Consider the following 18230-nt stretch of genomic DNA (forward strand, 5'->3'; position numbering starts at 1 on the left):
TTGTAAAAGCCAGCTGCACCTGCAAGGGCTCCCCGGAACGATGCTGTGCTCGGGGTCCATGCAGGCAGGGAGAACTGGAGGGTTCAGCACAAGCTTGCGCTGGCACTGAGGAGCCTCAGTGAGACTAAGAGTGGGAGGAAGGCTCAGGAGTAGGGGGTGGAATAGAGGGCAGGGAAGAGCTGAAACCAGTCCAGAAGTCTCTTTTTTTTTTTTTTTTTCCCCTCTCCTTTTCTCTCCCTGCTATTTGCTGCCGGTGATCACAAACCCGTAGGGATCTCCTGATCCGTGGGACCCAAGGATGTTCGGGCAGCGTGGGAAGGCCGAGCGAGCCACCTGCGGGTTGGTGGGAGGGATGGAAGCATCAAGCAAGGCGTGACTCTGGCAGGTGGCTGGCTCTGCAGGTGCTAGGGCAGGGGGAGCTGGGCACCGAGCTGGCAATCAATAATTCAAGGAGGCAGTCACATGCCCCTGCTGGCTGTTGCAGGATTCCTCTCTCCCCAGAGTCCGGTTACACCTAGGGATCAAGTTCCAACCTCTTGGCTGGTGAATTATTAAACTCCAGCAGTGCTCTGTTCCCTTTGTACCACGGCTGTGTCTTCCTGCTGTCATTCCTTGCCAGCCACAGGCTCTCCATCCAGCCAGCTCTGCGGAAGGGCTCTTCCGGATCAGCACAGCGCCTCGTGCTCTCCTTTGCCCCTTGCTCCTCTGCGGGAGAGGGAAAAGCCTGAGGAGATGGACCTGTCCTACAGATCCACCATCTCCATCTATAAGGTGAGTGCTGGCACTGAAAGCTGCTTCTGTCTGCCTGGGGAAGACGTGCAGCTGGGAGGAGAGGAGCTGTTTTCTGCGGGAGGCTCCCTTGGGTGGACAGCTGAGGGCTGGATCCGTCCCCAGGCTGAGCTGCAGCAGCTCCTGAGGGCTCCGGGCTGGGTTTGGGAGCAGTGACTGCCAGGAGGGGAGCGTGGCATGGGTCTTAGGGCAGACCCAGGAAGAAATCAGGTGATCAGCGTGGTTTGGATATAGAGCTCCTTTATGGAAGGATCATACAGCTTGGTTACTGGTAGTAAGCACCTGGCTGTTTTCACCTTGCTGGGAAGAGCAGCCTGATCTCACTAATGCTTCCCTGTGCACGTTGGTGCTGCATCAAGGTAGTGAGGGCTGGGAGAAGTAAAATGCCTTATTCCAGCCTCTGCTCTGCTGCTATACTGTAAACAATGAAACTTTGATAAACAGGTTTATCAGCAAATAAAAGTGAATGGGTTGATTTGAAACTGTCCATCCCTTCTCTTATCAAGCTGCTGAGGTTGGCGGTGCATCAGATCCTGGACAGGAAAAATAATGTTTGTGCCTGAGTGATAAGTGGTGGCCTTCACCTGTGCAGGCTCAGGGAGATCTCCTTGTAATTACTGCCTTGTCTGCAGCAGCTAAGGAGCATGGGGCCCTGGGAGAAATCCATCTTTAGGTGACATTGTGGCTCTCCAGCAGCCACCTTGCCCTCTGTCATTGACCTGGTACATAGGGAGGACCAGCATTAACATGGTTCTGCCTGTCCACAGAGCATCCTGGAACAGTTTAACCCTGCACTGGAGAACCTGGTGTACCTGGGGAACAACTACTTGCGTGCTTTCCACGGTGAGTGGGTTCTCCCTGAGTGTCTGCTGTGTGCTGGGAGGGTGCTGGGCTCACCTCGTGGCACGTCCTGAGCTTTCGTCTTGCTCTGTGACCTACTGCTGTTAGTAGGTACAGATAGAGACAGACCTATAAAGGAGGTATAGGGTGAATCTCCTGCACACTGCTCTCTGGGGCTGGTGGGAAGGCAGGTCAGATCCTTACTTTTCCTCTCCTTTCCACACAGCATTATCCAAAGCAGCTGAAGTCTACTTTAAGGCAATCGAAAAGATTGGGGAGCAAGCGCTGCAGAGCTCCACCTCACACGTGCTGGGTAAGGCTCTGCCACGCACCACTCCTGTCCTGGGAGGAGCTTTCCCCATTAGTTGATGCCTTTCCAGCTACTGGGGGAAGACAGATCATCTAAATGAAGGCTCTCAGCCTCTGGAGATGCAGAGAGCTGTACGCTGTTGGACTTTCACACCCGCATATCAGCTGCGGTGGCACACTGCTGCTCGGCCTCCCTGGTCACACCAGGAAATGGGCATGGTGTTATTCCACCCTCTCCCTTCTCTTTTCTCTGAAGGTGAAATCCTGATGCAGATGTCCGACACGCAGAGGCTCCTGAGCTCTGATTTAGAAGTTGTGGTGAGTGGTTTTCCTCGGGGCTGGTGTGCAAGTGGGGACAAATAGGGACTTCCCATCCTGCAGCCTGCTGGCATTTGCCCAGTTCACCCCAGTTCTCTCCCTCTCAGTGCTTGCAGGCAGGTGCTGCCTCCCTGCCATCCTTGCTGCACGTGACAGGGGTGTTGCAGAGCTGCCATGCCCAGAGCCTGCTGCTGTTCCATTTTTGGTGCTGTCTGGGGACTGTTACCACCCTCGGGGGATGTCAGCCTCTTGTTGAAGACCAGAGACGGATGCCAGATGTGCACACCCAGGCTGCAGGGCTGCTCCACAGCAGCCCCAGCATGCCCATTTTTTGGCTTTTCTTTGGGGGTCAGCTGGCAAGGGAGCCACTGGTTCTGTGGATTCTGCAAGCCAACCTTCCCATGGTTCACATAGCATGGTGATGAGTTTGGGGGTGATGGCTCCTTTGCAGAACCATACAATCTTAGAATCATTAAGGTTGGAGAAGACCTCTAAGATCATACAGTCCAACGGTCAGCCCATTCCCACCATGCCCACTGACCATGTCCCTCAGTGCCACATCCACACGGTTCTGGAACACCTCGAGGGATGGTGACTCCACCAGCTCCCTGGGCAGCCTGTGCCAGTGCAGCACTGCTCTTTCTGAGAATAAATTTTTCCCAATATCTAACCTTTCCCTCTTCCAGGCTCAGACGTTCCATGCGGACCTATTGCAGCACATGGAGAAGAACTCCAAAATGGATGTGCAGTTCATCAGTGTGAGTGCTGAGTTTCCTTCCACTCCTCGGCCCTGCTTGTTTCCCTGTCACCTCAAACATCGTGCTGGAGGTGGAGGGGGCTTACCTTCTTCTCCTCTCATGGACTGTGATGTCCCTGGTTCCTCAATCAACCTGCTTTCTACCTGGCAGGAGAGCCAGAAGCAGTACGAGCTGGAGTACCGGCGCAGAGCCAACAACCTGGAGAAGTGTACGGCAGAGCTCTGGAGGATGGAGAGGGCCCGTGATAAAAACATCCGGGACATGAAGGTGAGCAGGGGTTGTAGAAAGCATAGTTGGGAAAGAACTTGGTTTCTCTGAAACCAATTTCTGAGCAGCTCTGCCCTTCCTGAAAACACAAGGGATTGTTTCTGACAGTCAAAAGGCAGCAGGCTTTTCTGAAAAAGAGGAAACTCCTCTTCTACAGGGTGCTGCTGACCTGTGTAGCTCAATCCTGCAGAACTTGCCAAGCTTTTGCCTCATTTAGCAAGCCTTGGTGTGCAAGGATCTGGTCTCTGGGCTCTAGCTCCTCTGTGCTGGGAAGCTGGTAGCCGTAACCACCCATTTCAGTGTTTCTCCTTCTGAATGCTGTATTTCCACTGACCTCTTCCTCCTCTCCCCTGTGACCCAGGAGAACGTGATGCGGCTGCGCTCGGAGATGCAGGCGTTCCTCTCCAACAGCCAGCGGGAGGCTGAGCTGGAGGAGAAACGCCGCTACCGCTTCCTGGCTGAAAAGCACCAGATGCTCTACAACACTCTCCTCCAATTCTACAGCAGGGTATGGCCCTGAGGAGCAGAGCTGGGTGGCTGGAGGGGGATGTGCAGGCAAGAGAGACTCAGGGCTTGGTGACCACTTGGGTGAAGGCAGTGTTTTGTGCATGGATCAGGCTGGGAGCTGGGGTCCAGGCTGACTGCCCTAGGCTGGAGGAGTATGGCTGGTGAGGAGTTGAATGTGTGAGTGCCGTGTCCATCACCGCCTATTTTCTCTCTTTTCTCAGGCCCGGGGAATGATCCAGACCAAGGCGCCGCAGTGGAAGGAGCAGCTGGAGGCCAGCCGCAACCCCTCCAACAGCCACGCGCAGGGCCTGCTCAGCACCTCCCATGGCCAGGGCTATCCGTCAGGCCGGCTCACACCTACCCACCTGGAGACGGTGAGGAGCATGTGGGCAGCTTTCACCGTGGTGGTGGCAAGGCAGCTCTTCCCTTCTGAGCTGCAGGGCAAGGCCAGGCCTTGTCAGCCTCCCCGCCTCCCCATCCTCTGGCCAAGATGAAGGGAAGCGTGTATATGGGTTGTGATGTTGGTTTCTGCTTTTTGAGAGGGATGAGGTGTCTCTTGCTTGGCACAGCCTCAGTGGCCATGCGCTCAGACTTCTTTCCTTCCAACAGAGACCTCTTGGGGACTTTGCTTCTTCCATGGCCGGGAGTAGGTCCAGCATCTTCTCTCAGGAGCCGCTGGAAATGAGACAGTCTCCTCAACCAGAGGTCCCCAGGCGACCACTGCAGAGGACGCCATCAGCCAGTATGACTCGTGTCTGGGAGCTGGGAGACAGTGCTTGGGCTCCTCTGGGATCAGGGTTGGGTTAAGAGAGGGACCACCACTACTGGACAGTGGGTCCTCAGCCACATCCCTGGGCATAGTGAAAAGCCAGTGCATGGGGAGCTGGCAAGGACAGTGCTGAATGAAATGGGTGTGAGCTCAGCCTTCAGAATGGAGTCCATCCAGGACTCAACTGCTTCTCATTTGTTACAAATTTCAGCTTAAACTTTTTTCAAATAATAATTTAAAAAAAAAAAAAAGGGAGAGACAAAAATGACCCATATTCTACAGCAGGGTCAGGAAGAGGGTCAGCAGCCCATTGAGGCAGCATAGGTCTTGCAGGAGGATGCTGAGTTCTATCCAGACCCCTCTGATGCTTCTCTGCAGGTTTGCTCCCTGCGGGCCGCGTCTCCCGCTCTGGTTCCTTTGGCGAGGCCAGCAGCAGCAGCGAAGGCAGGCGGAGGAGCGGCACAGTGAGAGTGCAGGCTATTGCTCCCCACACGACAGGGGCCAACCGGACCCTGCTGCGCTTCGATCCTGGGGATATCATCACAGTGCTGATGCCGGAGGCGCAGAACGGCTGGCTGTATGGCAAGCTGGAGGGCTCGTCCACGTACGTGAGACCTTGGTGCAGTAAATGGGCTTTGTGTTGAGATTGCCATCTCTCCTCTGCCATGTCCCCAGCCTGCTTGAGCAGGAGGAGCAATGAGGCAGGGCGAGGGTGGGTGACAAAAGCCAGGGCCCTGGTGACATCTCTCGTCTTGCATGGCTGAGTGGATCCTGCCATGGGAGCCAGCTGTGAACTGCTGGAGTTACCTGAGAGGCCTGGCATTTCTCAGCTCCAGCACAGACAGGGCATGGAAACTGCTGCACCCAGCGCTTACTGAATTACTCCCCGTGGCGTGACTGGCTGATACCTATTGGTGAAGCCTGCCCTCATGCACATGGGGTCCATGCCCAATGCTCTGCAGGGAACATCACTCATATGCAAGATGAGCAAGAGCAGTGTCTTGCTTTTGATGGAGTTCTGGGGTGCAGCTGCTTTGCCCTGGGGAGGAGTGCATAGCTTCTCAGATAAGCGAGTCCTGTGCCAAGCAAAAGGTGAACATACCATTGCTCCGTGGCTTCCCAAGGACTGTCTTGCCCCACCTAGAGGTGAAAGATGTGTTGAACACTCGCATACGGTAGCTGCAGCAGTGGAGGCTTGGCTGATGGGTGGAATAGGTGTAGATAGGCGTGCTGGGCAGCTGGATCTGAAGAACCACAAACCGTGGTTTGCCTGGAGCTCATTCATCTCTCTTTCTGTGTCTTAGATGCGGCTGGTTCCCTGAAGCTTATGTCAAGCCTCTGGAGGATGCGAGGGACATGGAGGAGCCACCTGTCAGGTAAGAGGAGGGCAATTAGCCAGGCAGAAAATGAAGTGCCTGCCACCTCGTAGGCCTTTCACACTAGCAGGGTACCTGTTTCAGGTGCAGGCTGCTTATTTTCCTCCAGAGATGTCCCTGTGGCTAGCACCTGTGCTGCTCCCCATTCCTTGCTCTTTGGCTCACTTCTCACTGTCTTCTCTTCTTGCTCAGGTCTTTCCCACTCCGGAGCAGTCACAGTATGGATGACATCCTGGAGCATCCCAGCGTTTCTTCCTCTAGCTGGTCTGCTGCTGCCCAAGCTGCTGTGCCAAACCCACCTCCCCCACCGGTGGGTTCCAGCAGTAACCAGAGTGGGTCAGTGCCCTCAGGTGGTTCCAAGGTGAGTGCAGGAGGGCTGACTGGTGTGTGTGGAGGGGGGAAAACTTTCCAGTGGTGCTGGCTTCCATCCTTTTCTGCAGTGAGAAAGAAAAACGCTTGAGATGGTTGACATGTGCCCTCATCCCTTCCTGAAATTAGGTGTCTTGTTAGCACTGGCCTTTCTCATCCAGTCTGTTCCCACGCAACCATGTCCTGGTGTCCCTGCAGTCAGTCTTGTCTGTGCAGATCCTCAGTGCCTGCATTTCCTCCTGCAGGGACTCTTTGTGCCCAGCCCTTCTCATTTTTCTCTCTTTTTGCTTACCAGGGCCCCTTCAGTTCAGTCCTTTTCTCCATGACTTCCCAGCCTGATTTCTGGTGGCTCCGAGGCAGCACCTCTTTCTGCTAATAGTAGGACCATGGAGTGATCAGGATGGGCTGGGGGTGGCTGACCAGCTGACAGAGATGCCATCCTTCTTCTAGCTTCAGTAAATGGAGAGCAGCTTCATTGGTCCTCTTCCAAATTTGAACAAGGCTTAGATTAAAGTCATAGCTGGAATAGGCAGAGACCTAAGGGTAAAGGCTGAGAGCACAGCCATTTTGGAGAATCTTAGAATAAGGAATCTCCAACCCACGGCTCACAGATGGCATGTTGGGAATTAAACCTTCTGTGTCACTTTGCTTCCAGTTGTTAGGAATTGACTGGTGAGAACAGTCAAAGTTGAAGTGGAGGACAGCTGAAAATGGGGGCCTCTGGTAGGAGAGGGAAGAATGGTGCTGCCTGCAAGGTGCTTCTTGCTCAGTTGCACAAGGCTGGGAAACCTCATTTCTAGTCACTGGTTCTAGGCCGGTGTGAAGTTGTAGGAAACTGGATGGCTCAAAGGACTGGAACACATTTAATTAACCTTTTTTTTTTCCCCTCTCATGACCTGTTCCATGGTTTCAGGAAGCCTCAGGCTTCACAGCACGGGGGGGAATGGGCTCTAGAGTCTACAGCCTCTGGGTCACTGATTTCCATCCATCCCCAAGGCTAGAATATAGGGATGGACCTAGGATTGAACAATTATGTCTGTGGAGCACTTAAATTTTGGTGTGAAAGCAATTGAACCTCATTAGAAATTTGGAAAGACTCAGCCTTGCTCTAAACTTCTGCCCAAAATATCCTCCAGTTGAACCAGCACCAAATAAATGCTTGTTTTACTTCCCAGTTGGAATACAGAGCTTTCTTGTCTGTCACCAGCTACAGAAACTGGTGTGCATTAGCAGGCTATCACAGTTGTCACTGGTCGTTCATCATCTGCTGGCCAAGGATAAGGGCCACAGGTCATAGCTCTGTCTTTCTCCATCTGGCTGGTTCACATTTGAGCAGTACATAATGTAGGGCAGGGTACCAGCACTCTTGAGTTCCCTGCAGGTGCAGGGAGTGTGTGAGGGCACTGACAACAATGAACTCTGCTAGAGTGGGTGGGCAACATGAGGGGGCATCTCTGGCTGTGCTGGCAGGGTAGAATGTAGACCAGACTGGCCGTTTGCTGTGCTCTTCAGACATGACATTTAAGGGATCCGAGGCATCTCCCTTCTTCTCAAAACAAAGGGAGGTGTCCTATGGGAACAGGGAACCTGTGGTGTAGGGACAGCCACCCACCACAGGTAGTATGCAAAGTTTGAATGAATAAGGAGTCAGAGCCCTGTTAATAGGACTTGGGCTACTAATTCACTCAAATATTTTGCAGAATCTTTCTTCAAGTGTGCAGTGTTCCCTGCTCCACTTTTGTATCTCCGTTCCCTCCCCCACTCCAGATCACTCACAGTTGCCTTTCTTTTCACTGCAGAAACCAGGAGTATTTGACCAGCCACCTGAACTGTTCCCAAGGTAAGAGTGAGACATGGGGCTGCACTCTGGAATCACCAGAAAGAGTGGCATTATTACAGTACTTTTATTGTAGTAGACTTAACAGCCCCTGCTTGGCCATCAGCTCCCCAGCGTGGTCTTTCCAGATTGCTTGATATGGTCTATCTCCTTTTCCCTTTCAGAGGTACCAACCCCTTTGCCACAGTCAAGCTGCGTCCCACGGTCACCAATGATCGCTCTGCACCCATTATCCGATGAAGTGGTGCTACAGGGAAGAGGAAGGCATAGGAGTGACGGGCTGCAACCCCTATTGGGCAGTGACCTCGTGCTACCGTTCACGGAGTGACCTCTCTCTACCCCTCCCTTCCCTCTGGGGTGCGGGGATCTGTCTCATGGCTGTTTGGTATGCTGTAGCCAGCAATGGGCCCCTTCTGATCTCTTTGGATTGCCCTCCACCCCTGTGTGACGTTATTGTGCTTGAGTGGGAGAAGCCTGGTGATGGTGGCCCGGGGTGGGGGGAACGCTGACAGTCTGGGAGAAGGACACTCGCCAGACTTTGCTGCTGGAAAAATGAACCCCAGAGGGAGATAGCTGCCAGAAAGCTTCCAGTGATGTGGCTTGGCCGAAGGGCTCTTGGCCCCTTTGGTAGCCACTGTTGTTTCAGCCCCTCCTCACCACTGGCTGACTGCTTCCCTGGCCAGTCAGCTCCTGGGCACAGGGAAGGAGGCGATGGAGGCCAGTGTCGCTGTCCTTCTCTTCCACCAGATGTCCTGTGGAAAAAGCATTTTGAAATAAAACAGAGAATGCTGCTTCCATAGCTGTTCCAGCAACCAGGCCTTTGCTGTGGTCAGAGGGCATGGAGAAGAGGCCATGGGTCCCCCAACAGCCAGGGCTTGGGGGGCTGCCTGACCCTCTGCCAGGCCTCACCAGCAAGTCCCAGCTCTGCTGTCACTGGAGGGCAGCACAACTCTGCTTCCCAGCTCCCACTGGCCTGCCATGCGCAGGTAGGCCTCACAAGGCCTGGTAGGCCTCAGGCAGGAGGACAAGGCCCAGCAGCCATCTTCTCACGCACCGCCAGGCCCCGCCATCCTGGCCCTGCCACCAGGCTGCCCTCCCTCCTGGGACAGAGCACAAGCAGCAGCCCTGGCCTGAGCCGATTAGCCTTATTAATAGAAATTAAACCCTGGCTGTGAGTGCTGCCAAGACCTGCGGGCCCCGTGTGTGCCTCCTTCCCCACTGATGGGGCACAGGGACTAAGAGGCTTGGGAGGATTAATGTGTGGGCCCCAAAACCCCGGCCCCAGAGCCTGCAGGGGTATGGGCTTCCCCATGTGTAGCTGAGAACTATGGTGGCAATCAAACGGCAGCCATGCAGGGGCTTTGTTTTGGGGCTGCTGGGAGTGGGATGCATCTGGTCCCAAACAGCTATTCCAGCCATGGAGGATGGCAATCCCTTGGCTGCTCCACCTCGTCTTCACTCTCCGCTGAGCACATGCCCCTCAGCTTTGCCCCACCCCAGGAGTATGGAGGAGCCAGTGGATACTTGGGAGACTGTACAAAGCTGCCCCATCCCCTGTTTTGCCCCTCACTGAAACATGGATCTCTGCTATGTTCTCCCTCTGCACCCAGTCTCCTGCTCAGCCTATCACAACACTCTTATTCCTCCCACTGGGAGAGCAGTGAGGAGCCCCGTGGCAGGCCATGGGATTACCGAGGGATTCGGGCAGCAGCAGGCAGCCACCTCCTCCCCATTGGCTGAAAAAGCCTCTTAAAAGTGGAGAAGCGCATTCTGCGCGGTCAGCACCTGCTGGTCTTCGTCGACCTGAAGCCATAATCAGCCACTGACCCACATCCACGCTGCCTGCATCCACCCATAGGAGGCAAGGGGGTCCCTGCGTGGGGCATCCCCTCTGCTGGTGGTTTTGCAGAGGGTTGCATTGGAGCTGGAGAAAAGCAGGCTGAGAGGGGGATTAGCTCTGCAGTGAGGACGTGGCTGCCCTGAAGAAAGCAGCAGGGCACAAGAGACCGCTCAAAAGGCACTGGATTCCTGCAGCTGTCACCCTGTGCCCCGCTGACAGCATGTCCACCATGGGGCATAGAACCTGCAGGGCCGTCTGACTGGGCACACTCATCCAGAGCTGGGGAGTACCAGCTGGACTGATCCACTCGGTCTTTGGGGTCTTGGGCACTCGTCGCTTCATTGCTCAGGTCAGTGGTGAAGAGGGGTGCTCACATCTGAGCCAACATGACAGCTTCTGCAGGCCTGTACTCATTTCTTTAGTGGCTTTCTCAGGATGGATTTTGTAGGCTAGTGGCACAAATGGTGGCTTTTGTATTGACTAAACCCTTCCCAAGATATCCATACTCTACTGAGGCACCAGGAGAGATCCTCACATTTGTGTGGACACTCCTGGATGCTGGTAGTAGTGCAGCTTGCCTGGTACAGCGGGGTTTTTCTGCAGTGGCCTTCACCTGCCCAGGTTTCGTGACTTCTGGTGCTGGTGCAAGTCTCCTGGCATCCAGTAGCAGCTAGACCTGTGGCAGTGCTTGCTATGGGGCCACCTGCATGCAATGCCCAGGGCAAGTGCTGTTGCCTGTGCTGATGAGCTTTAATGTGGGGTATTTTTACCCATGAATAAAGCTCCTTAACTGTGGAGAAAATAATAGCAAGCTGTAGCGTATGCAGAGGCAGGTACAGGGTACATGGTGTGACCACCGTGTGCAGTGGTGAGCAGAGGAGCCCGCGTGCGCACCGGGGCGTTATGATTGAGGCAGCTCTGAACTGCCTGCTCAGAGCTGGGATAAAGCTCCAGCAGAGCTGTGCTGCAGCACGTTGGCTTGGAGGGAGTTCCACGTGTGAGCTGCTCGGCTGCACCTCATCTTTGTCAGACAGCATCGAGCTACAGCCAGGTAAATGTTTTTTCATACCTTACTGTATAGGTGTGTTGCGCCATGGAAGGGGCTCCTGCTGGTACCCATCCAGCCCTAGACTCAAGCAGTACCCATGGATATTTGTTTAATGTGCTCAGATACTGTTGATTCATCATTAACAGGTGATGCTGTGGAAATCTCTGAAGTGATCCCACGGGTGGACAATGTTTTCCTGCTAGGAAGATGAAAAGCAAATGGTCCAATTGATTGATTTGATTTGTGGCACAGGACAAGAGCGAGAAGAGTGAGGCTGGAAGAGGGCTCAGGCAAAAAGGGTTGGGATGTGCTCGGTGGCAGCTACTCTTATTTGAGGTGCAGTGGATGGAGTGGTGGTTGAGAACTGTGCTGATCAAGCCATCAGTGTGCTTCTGCAATGGGTCAACTTTTGCTTGGCTGTAACCAGGTGGGGCTGGGAGAGGAGCAAGGGCAGGTAGGGGCTGAAGCTGAGTTCAAAGGGCAATATTGTTGGTGGCTAGGTGGGTGGACTAGATAATCTTGGAGGTCTTTTCCAACCTTAATGATTCTATGATTTTATGGGGCTGTGCTCAGTCTGATTGTGCTGGTGCCAGTGGTCAGAACACCAACAGAAAGGGGTGAGTGGAAGGTATGGGTGTCTGAAGAGTGTATAATTAACCTTTTCTTTCTAGCAATGATTCTTTTCTTTTTCTAGCAGCCTGGTCTTGATTAATTCCTCTGCCCATTGCCACAGTACCTGAGAGCTGTTAGGGTATTGCCACCCAGAAGAGCTGCCTCAATCCTCAGTGCTCCCCTTTTTCATGGCTGATGGGGTCCTAAAGGTTGGGAAGCTCTGCTGCAGGGCACTGTGGCTGTGGCAGACACCTGGGTGCTGCCATAAACAAACTCTCTGGCATCTTCAGGAGCAAGGGGGAAGGAGGAAGACCACTGAGACTGGCTGGCTGGTGACTCCCAACCCACCGTAACCTCTGCAGGTCAGCCTTGGTCAGGCGCCTGATTAAAACCATCAGCCAAGACCATTTTGTGTCATTTTGTGTGCTTTCTAACACGTCTGATGCTACTGGGGAGTTGCAAATCAAAGATCAGGGATAACTTTGCATACAGGTGTGAAACTAAGCCTCGATGTGGAAGAAACTGAGGTAGTGCTTGGTGTTGGAAGGGGTATGGCAGAAACCTGGTACCTAGGAGAGAAATGAGAAATACATTCTCACAGCAGCCAACTGGAGCAAAATTCTTGTGCAGCTTAGGAGTCCTGGAGCAACTCACAAGACATATCCTCTAATTCCTTCCTTCTCCCCCCCTTTGGCTTTGTTGTGGCCCCTCCGGATAGGTACAGAGCCCTAATCTCTCTGGCATGCAAATAACCACTGCCACAGGTTTGCCGTGCTCTCAACCTTCACCCATTTCCCAAGTCTAGTCCCTTGTAGCAGGGAACGGAGAGTGAGGGCTATATATAGGGGGCACGGAGGGAAATCTTGTAGTAAATGTTTGCCCGCTATGCTCTTCTCTTGCAGCATCTGCAGATCTCTTGTTGTCTCTCTGTGTCACCCTACCTCCTTCCGGCCTGCCTTTCCCCACCCAGGCTAGACGATGGGGAGAGCTGACCCAGAGGAAGGGCAGCTCCCAGCTCCCGTGAAGCCCCCAGATGGTGGCTGGGGCTGGATCGTGCTCTTTGGCTGCTTTGTGATCACTGGCTTCTCCTATGCCTTCCCGAAAGCTGTCAGTGTCTACTTCAAGGAGCTCATGAAAGATTTCCATGTGGGCTACAGTGACACGGCCTGGATCTCCTCAATTATGCTGGCCATGCTCTATGGAACAGGTGATGCTTGGATATACTTCCCCCTACCCAACCTGTTACTTCCACTGCCCTGCTAGAGTCCCAAACCTGTCCCCATGAGCACACTCATTGGCCTCATCATGAACCAATGTGCCGAGGACAGTTCTCCCACTACACTCTTCTAGATGTATGGTACATTTCATGTCTCTGTTTCCTCTGCCCCAGGAGGTGTCTGGGGTCACCCCACGGGCCATGATGTCTGCTGAAGCACCAAGACCTTTCTTGTTCCCAGAGAACAGGGGGCTGAAGGCAGGGCAGGGCAAAAATCTCCACACCAGGGCTTCTGACCCTTGGCCAGACCCAGGGGCTGTGTAGCTAAACAGCCAAGCAGTGATCTCTGCCATTAGTGTTTCATCTTCCCCATGAAGGTCCAAGTGTCCTGCTTGGGCACACTGCCCCTCCCCACACATCCTGTCTATCTCCTTCTGGAATCCTACCTCTCTCTCCTCTGCTTCCTCCCAGGACCAGTATGCAGCATCATGGTGAACCAGTTTGGCTGCCGGCCTGTGATGCTCATCGGCGGGCTGCTAGCTTCCTCTGGGATGATTCTGGCGTCTTTTACTACCAACATCATTGAGCTTTATCTGACAGCTGGAGTGCTGACGGGTGAGAACCCCAGGAGTAGGGGGAGCACATTGATGGAAGAGCCAAGAGTGCATTGTATCCTCCCTTAGCATTACCATGTCTGGCATCAGGTCTCCCCTCAACCTATTCACGCCCGCTCACAGGAGGCATTTAGTCTTGAATGCTGCACTGTGGGAGGTGTATCTGCTGAACATAAACAGTTAGGAGGGAGGGACAGAAAAGGCTAAGCGATGCCCGGTGATGGCAACTGGAGTGGCTGCAGTATATAGTGGTACTGGGGCAAAGTTCATGTTTAAGGCAGAGGTCCTGTCTAAACATGGCCACAGTTATCAGACTCAAACACAGTCCCAATAGACAGGCTGTTAGCCCATCTTTTCCAGGGACAAGATAGCAGAGAAGGGGCTTGTGAGGAACACAGGAGGGACTGCAGGACTAGGACAGTTTTGGGTGGGTTTCAGCTTGTTGCAAAACACATCTCATGTCCTCACATTCCCTCTCTCCCTCCTGGCTCTCACCCTCCTGTAGGTCTTGGTATGGCGTTGAACTTCCAGCCCTCACTGATCATGCTGGGCACCTACTTTGACAAACGTCGGCCTCTTGCCAATGGACTGGCTGCTGCTGGGAGCCCTGTCTTCCTTTCCTCCCTCTCTCCACTGGGGCAAGTGCTGCTGGAGAAGTTTGGTTGGCGAGGAGGGTTCCTCATCATGGGAGGCCTTCTGCTTAACTGCTGCACTTGTGGGGCAGTCATGAGACCCCTGGATATGGGCATGAAGCGGAAAATGGAGAAGGCTCAGGACAAATATGAAGCCAAGGAGATGCTGCCCATGGGAGGCAAGTCAGAGGAGGGCATCAGCACCACTGATGGAACCAAGAAAGCCAAGAAAGCCAAAAAGAAGCCCAAGAAAGGAAAGAAGCTGTTGGATTTTAGTATCTTTTCCAACCGAGGCTTCATCATTTACACTATCTCAAAGTTCATCCTGGTCTTGGGTCTCTTTGTGCCCCCCATCTTGCTGGTCAACTACGCCAAGGACACAGGCGTACCGGACACAGAGGCTGCATTCTTGCTCTCCATCATTGGTTTCATAGACATCTTTGCCCGGCCAGCGTGTGGCATGGTGGCAGGCTTGAAGTGGGTCCGTCCTCACGTGGCATACCTGTTCAGCTTTGCAATGCTCTTCAACGGCTTGACAGACATCTGCAGCGCCAGGGCTAGCAATTACACAGGGCTGGTCATCTTCTGTGTCTTTTTTGGCATTTCTTATGGCATGGTGGGGGCTCTGCAGTTCGAGGTGCTGATGGCCATCGTTGGCTCCCAGAAGTTCTCCAGTGCCATCGGCCTGGTCCTACTTATTGAAGCTTTTGCTGTGCTCATTGGTCCACCCTCTGCAGGTAGGTATTGTGCTGCAAAATGCAGGTGATTAGTTTTGCTGCCGCTCCACAGTATGGCAAGTGTTGGTCATGGTCACAATCCTTGAATAAAGGACACACTTCTCAGTTTCAAAGTTCTCCTGGAAGCTCTCTGAAGTGAGAGCTCCTAGTCTCCCTTCATGCACCACAACTGAGCCAGGGCAGAAGATGGTTAGTGATATTTCCTTCTGCTTTCCTGAGAGACCTCAGCAATGGCAGGCACACAGAATGGCACGACTTCTAGTGTCCCTCAGTCCTCATCAGTGGCACTTCTCCCTCTCATGCTCGGATCCATGTTTCTGCCTTCACTGTGAACACTGCATCAAATTATGTTATGGTTAGGGTCAGGCACGTGCTGCAAGCAATCCTGTGAGAGTCTTTGGTGGGACAAGGTGAGAATACTTCAAGTTCTCCTTGATGTCCATGGCATTTTGATTGATGCTGTGAATGGTGATTTCAATTTGTGTTAGCCCCAGCCCAAGGTGCCAGTATGCTAGTTTCAATCAAGGCTGCCAAAACAGTCTGTAGAGCCACCTGAAGCATTTGCTGTTACAGTTTTCCATGCTGGCCTTCCCTCTTGCATGTTATTTTGACAGAGTTTAAGGTCAAAAGGTTTCTCGCGTAGAACAAGGTGTAGGAGATGACTGTAGATGAAGTTTCTCCAGGTCAAGGAAGTTCAAGAGATGAGGGGAGACTGAAGACACTGAGGCAGCAAAGCCAGGACACACAGAGCAGGTGGTGGAGACTGTATCTTCAAGGCCACCACCCCACACATCAAACATGCAGTGATCAAACCACTGTGGGCCATCATGGGGAGGACTCCCTCCTCAGTTCATTTGTGCTTTGGCACTATGTGAGTACAAATTGGGACACAGATGGAGCAGGGTCACCGAAGAATGGACTGGGGGGCTCCCATTTCCCCACCATGGGGGGACTTTCTCCTGCAGGATCTGCTTATATAGGAAGCTTGAGCGTGCTTGCAAAGCCCACAGCTCGGACTTGGGGCAGCCGCTTGACTGAACGAAAGGGGTTGAACAAAGTGTCTTTGTTTGGTGTAATCCTCCTGAGCTGTTTCCCCCTCTGTGGGGCTGAGGGGCTCGCTGTAGGATAAGCTGTACACACACGCATGCACACAATCCTCACTTGCTATCCAGCCAGGGTGAAAAGGGCACATTCACCTGCTGAGGAATTCACTGTTTGTGAATGCAGGACCGTTTCAGTACAGCGGAGGCCAGGGGTCACATCTGCAGTGAGGAGAATGCAGGACTGAGAGGAAGCTTTTGGCCATCACAGCCCCATCTCAGCTTGGCAAACCACAGTGGGAATCCTCTTTCCATTGTCAGCCTTGAGACGTTCGGGAGAATATAGAATCACAGAAAGGCTCGGGTTGGAAGGTACCTCAAAGATCACCTAGTTCCAACCCGTCTGCCATAGGCAAGGCTGCCAACCACTAGATCAAGCACTACATCAGGTTGCCCAGGGCACCATCCAACCTGGACTTGAAGGTCTCCAGGGATGAGGCATCCACAGCTTCTCTGGGTAACCTGTGCCAGTGCCTCAACACCTTCTCTGTGAAAGAAGAAACATCTCTTTGGCAGAGAAATCATCAGGTGTGGGCCCTCCAAGGAAGCCAAGTCCTCAGAGGCTGATCTCATCTTGGCAGGAAGATGGCACACCACAGCCTGATCCCATGACATCATTGTGTCACCACTGCTTAGCCTTGTCAGAACATGGGAAAGCACCAAACCCGCATTCTTACAGTAGTGACCCTGGTGGCACAGGATGACTTTCAGTTGCCCATCCTCTTACCCAGGGTGATTTTAGATATCCAGGCTTCCTGCTCTTCCTCTAAGAAATAGGTCTCCAGGCGCTGCCTACCTGTGCTCGTCTGTCCATCCAGGAATGCTTAGACTGAGGCTAACCACCTTGTTTCTTCTCCAACCACTAGGCCGCTTGGTTGACGCTCTCAAGAACTACGAGGTGATCTTCTACCTGGCGGGCTCGGAGGTGGTGCTCTCCGCTCTCTTCCTGGCTATGGCCACTTACTGCTGCCTGAACCGAGGGAAGAAGATGCCTCCCCCAGAGAAAAACCCTTCAGCGGGTGGTGGGAGCGACACTGAAGAAGCCGAGTCTGATGTGCAGGAAGCCGAGGAGCACAGCAGCGATAACCACCAGCCAGCCCATGGCACTGACAAGGCCATGGTGGCGGCCAATGAGGAGGCCAACCATGTGGAGGACGAGCAGAGTGGGGAGGGAGGCAGGTGTCCTGAGGAGGATGGGGAGGTGTCGGCACGAGCTGACCAGACGGTGGAGAGGGACAGTTTTTAGCAGAGGAATGGGGATGTAAATAAGTGGCCTGGTTTGAGCGTAACTCGGCATGGGATTGTAGATGGGATGTGGGGTGGAAAAAAGTCAGACAAAAGCAGGTGTAAGAGATAAAAGGGCTAAAGTCTAAGAACAGCTGGTCCTCATGTACATATGTCCACATACCTACACAGTGATATGTCTACTCGCATCCTGCACCCATGCTGGTACAACGCAGGCTCAGCGCAGCCCAACCACCAGAATCTTCTTCCCCCTACCTCCAAACCAGCCCTGGAAATTGTATTTTGAAGAGGCTGCGAAGGACTCTCCTTTTCCTTCTGCATTGTCACAATACAGAACACAATTAGAGACTCTTTGTAATCAGCTCTGGTATGCTCTGGTCTGGTGTCAGTGTTTCCTCCACTCCCAGGGTTGGCATAGCACAGCCCTGAATGGCACAGCTCTTGGAAGGACACAGGGCAGCTGCCGTCCCTGGTCTGGGCTTGCCTTGCCCCTGGGACACACAAACCAGGGGCTATCATGGGAGCAGGCACGCCAGGCAAGCTGGGAATAGGTTTAGGAGATGCTGTAGCTCATAGCTATCACTGGGTCATGTCCCACTGTAGCCCACATGGGAGTAAATGCTGCCACCAATACATTCTCAGAGCACTGCTGAACCAGTGGGAGCATTGGCTGTGACCACCTCGCTCCAGAGCACCTTCGGTGGGTGGTAGGGCTGGGGCAGTGGCACGTGATGCTTCTTCCAAGCTGCTGCCAAGCTGCAAGAAGGCACCTCAGAAGGGCTAATGCCACTAAGCAGGCAGCCGCAGCACAGAGCTTTGCTGCCAGGAATAGCAGTGGCAGCTGGGGGGTGGGGTTTTCAGTGCAAGTAAACATCCCTGTCCCAAGCAATTATCCACTCAGCAAGAACAGCACACAAGATGCGCGCGCGCGTTTTCTTTTTAAATAGAGAAAGGCCTCTTACGTAAAGGAATCAAAGGTAAGGCAGAAAGACAGGTTGCGGCCCCTTGGGTGCCACCAGTGAGGGTGTTGGGGCACGTGGCAAGCCA

General features: G+C 53.5%; 2 protein-coding genes across 2 annotated transcripts; both read left to right on the forward strand.

Annotated features, from left to right (window-relative positions):
* Positions 637–8936, forward strand: BAIAP2L2 (BAI1 associated protein 2 like 2). Its single transcript, XM_021385175.1, has 14 exons — positions 637–771; positions 1557–1632; positions 1856–1942; positions 2195–2256; positions 2943–3014; positions 3165–3281; positions 3643–3789; positions 4010–4162; positions 4398–4530; positions 4936–5161; positions 5862–5933; positions 6126–6294; positions 8102–8142; positions 8304–8936. Exons 1-14 carry the CDS (start codon positions 733–735, stop codon positions 8377–8379), a joined length of 1470 nt encoding a protein of 489 aa, XP_021240850.1. The 5' UTR covers positions 637–732; the 3' UTR covers positions 8380–8936.
* Positions 9103–17544, forward strand: SLC16A8 (solute carrier family 16 member 8). Its single transcript, XM_021385161.1, has 5 exons — positions 9103–12001; positions 12542–12846; positions 13327–13470; positions 13975–14838; positions 16805–17544. The coding sequence occupies exons 2-5, from the start codon at positions 12618–12620 to the stop codon at positions 17182–17184; spliced, it is 1617 nt and encodes a 538-aa protein (XP_021240836.1). The 5' UTR covers positions 9103–12001; positions 12542–12617; the 3' UTR covers positions 17185–17544.

Source organism: Numida meleagris, chromosome 1 (genome assembly GCF_002078875.1).
Source record: "Numida meleagris isolate 19003 breed g44 Domestic line chromosome 1, NumMel1.0, whole genome shotgun sequence".
Lineage (NCBI taxonomy): Eukaryota > Metazoa > Chordata > Aves > Galliformes > Numididae > Numida > Numida meleagris.

Excerpts from the sequence above, each read along its gene's own strand:
- BAIAP2L2 (XM_021385175.1), top strand. The coding sequence starts at position 733 with ATGGACCTGTCCTACAGATCCACCATCTCCATCTATAAG. Across the intron at positions 3,015-3,164 it reads TGGATGTGCAGTTCATCAGT|GAGAGCCAGAAGCAGTACGA; the intron begins GTGAGTGCTGAG and ends TCTACCTGGCAG. Across the intron at positions 3,790-4,009 it reads TCCTCCAATTCTACAGCAGG|GCCCGGGGAATGATCCAGAC; the intron begins GTATGGCCCTGA and ends CTCTTTTCTCAG.
- SLC16A8 (XM_021385161.1), top strand. The coding sequence starts at position 12,618 with ATGGGGAGAGCTGACCCAGAGGAAGGGCAGCTCCCAGCTCCCGTGAAG. Across the intron at positions 12,847-13,326 it reads GGCCATGCTCTATGGAACAG|GACCAGTATGCAGCATCATG; the intron begins GTGATGCTTGGA and ends GCTTCCTCCCAG. Across the intron at positions 14,839-16,804 it reads CATTGGTCCACCCTCTGCAG|GCCGCTTGGTTGACGCTCTC; the intron begins GTAGGTATTGTG and ends TCCAACCACTAG.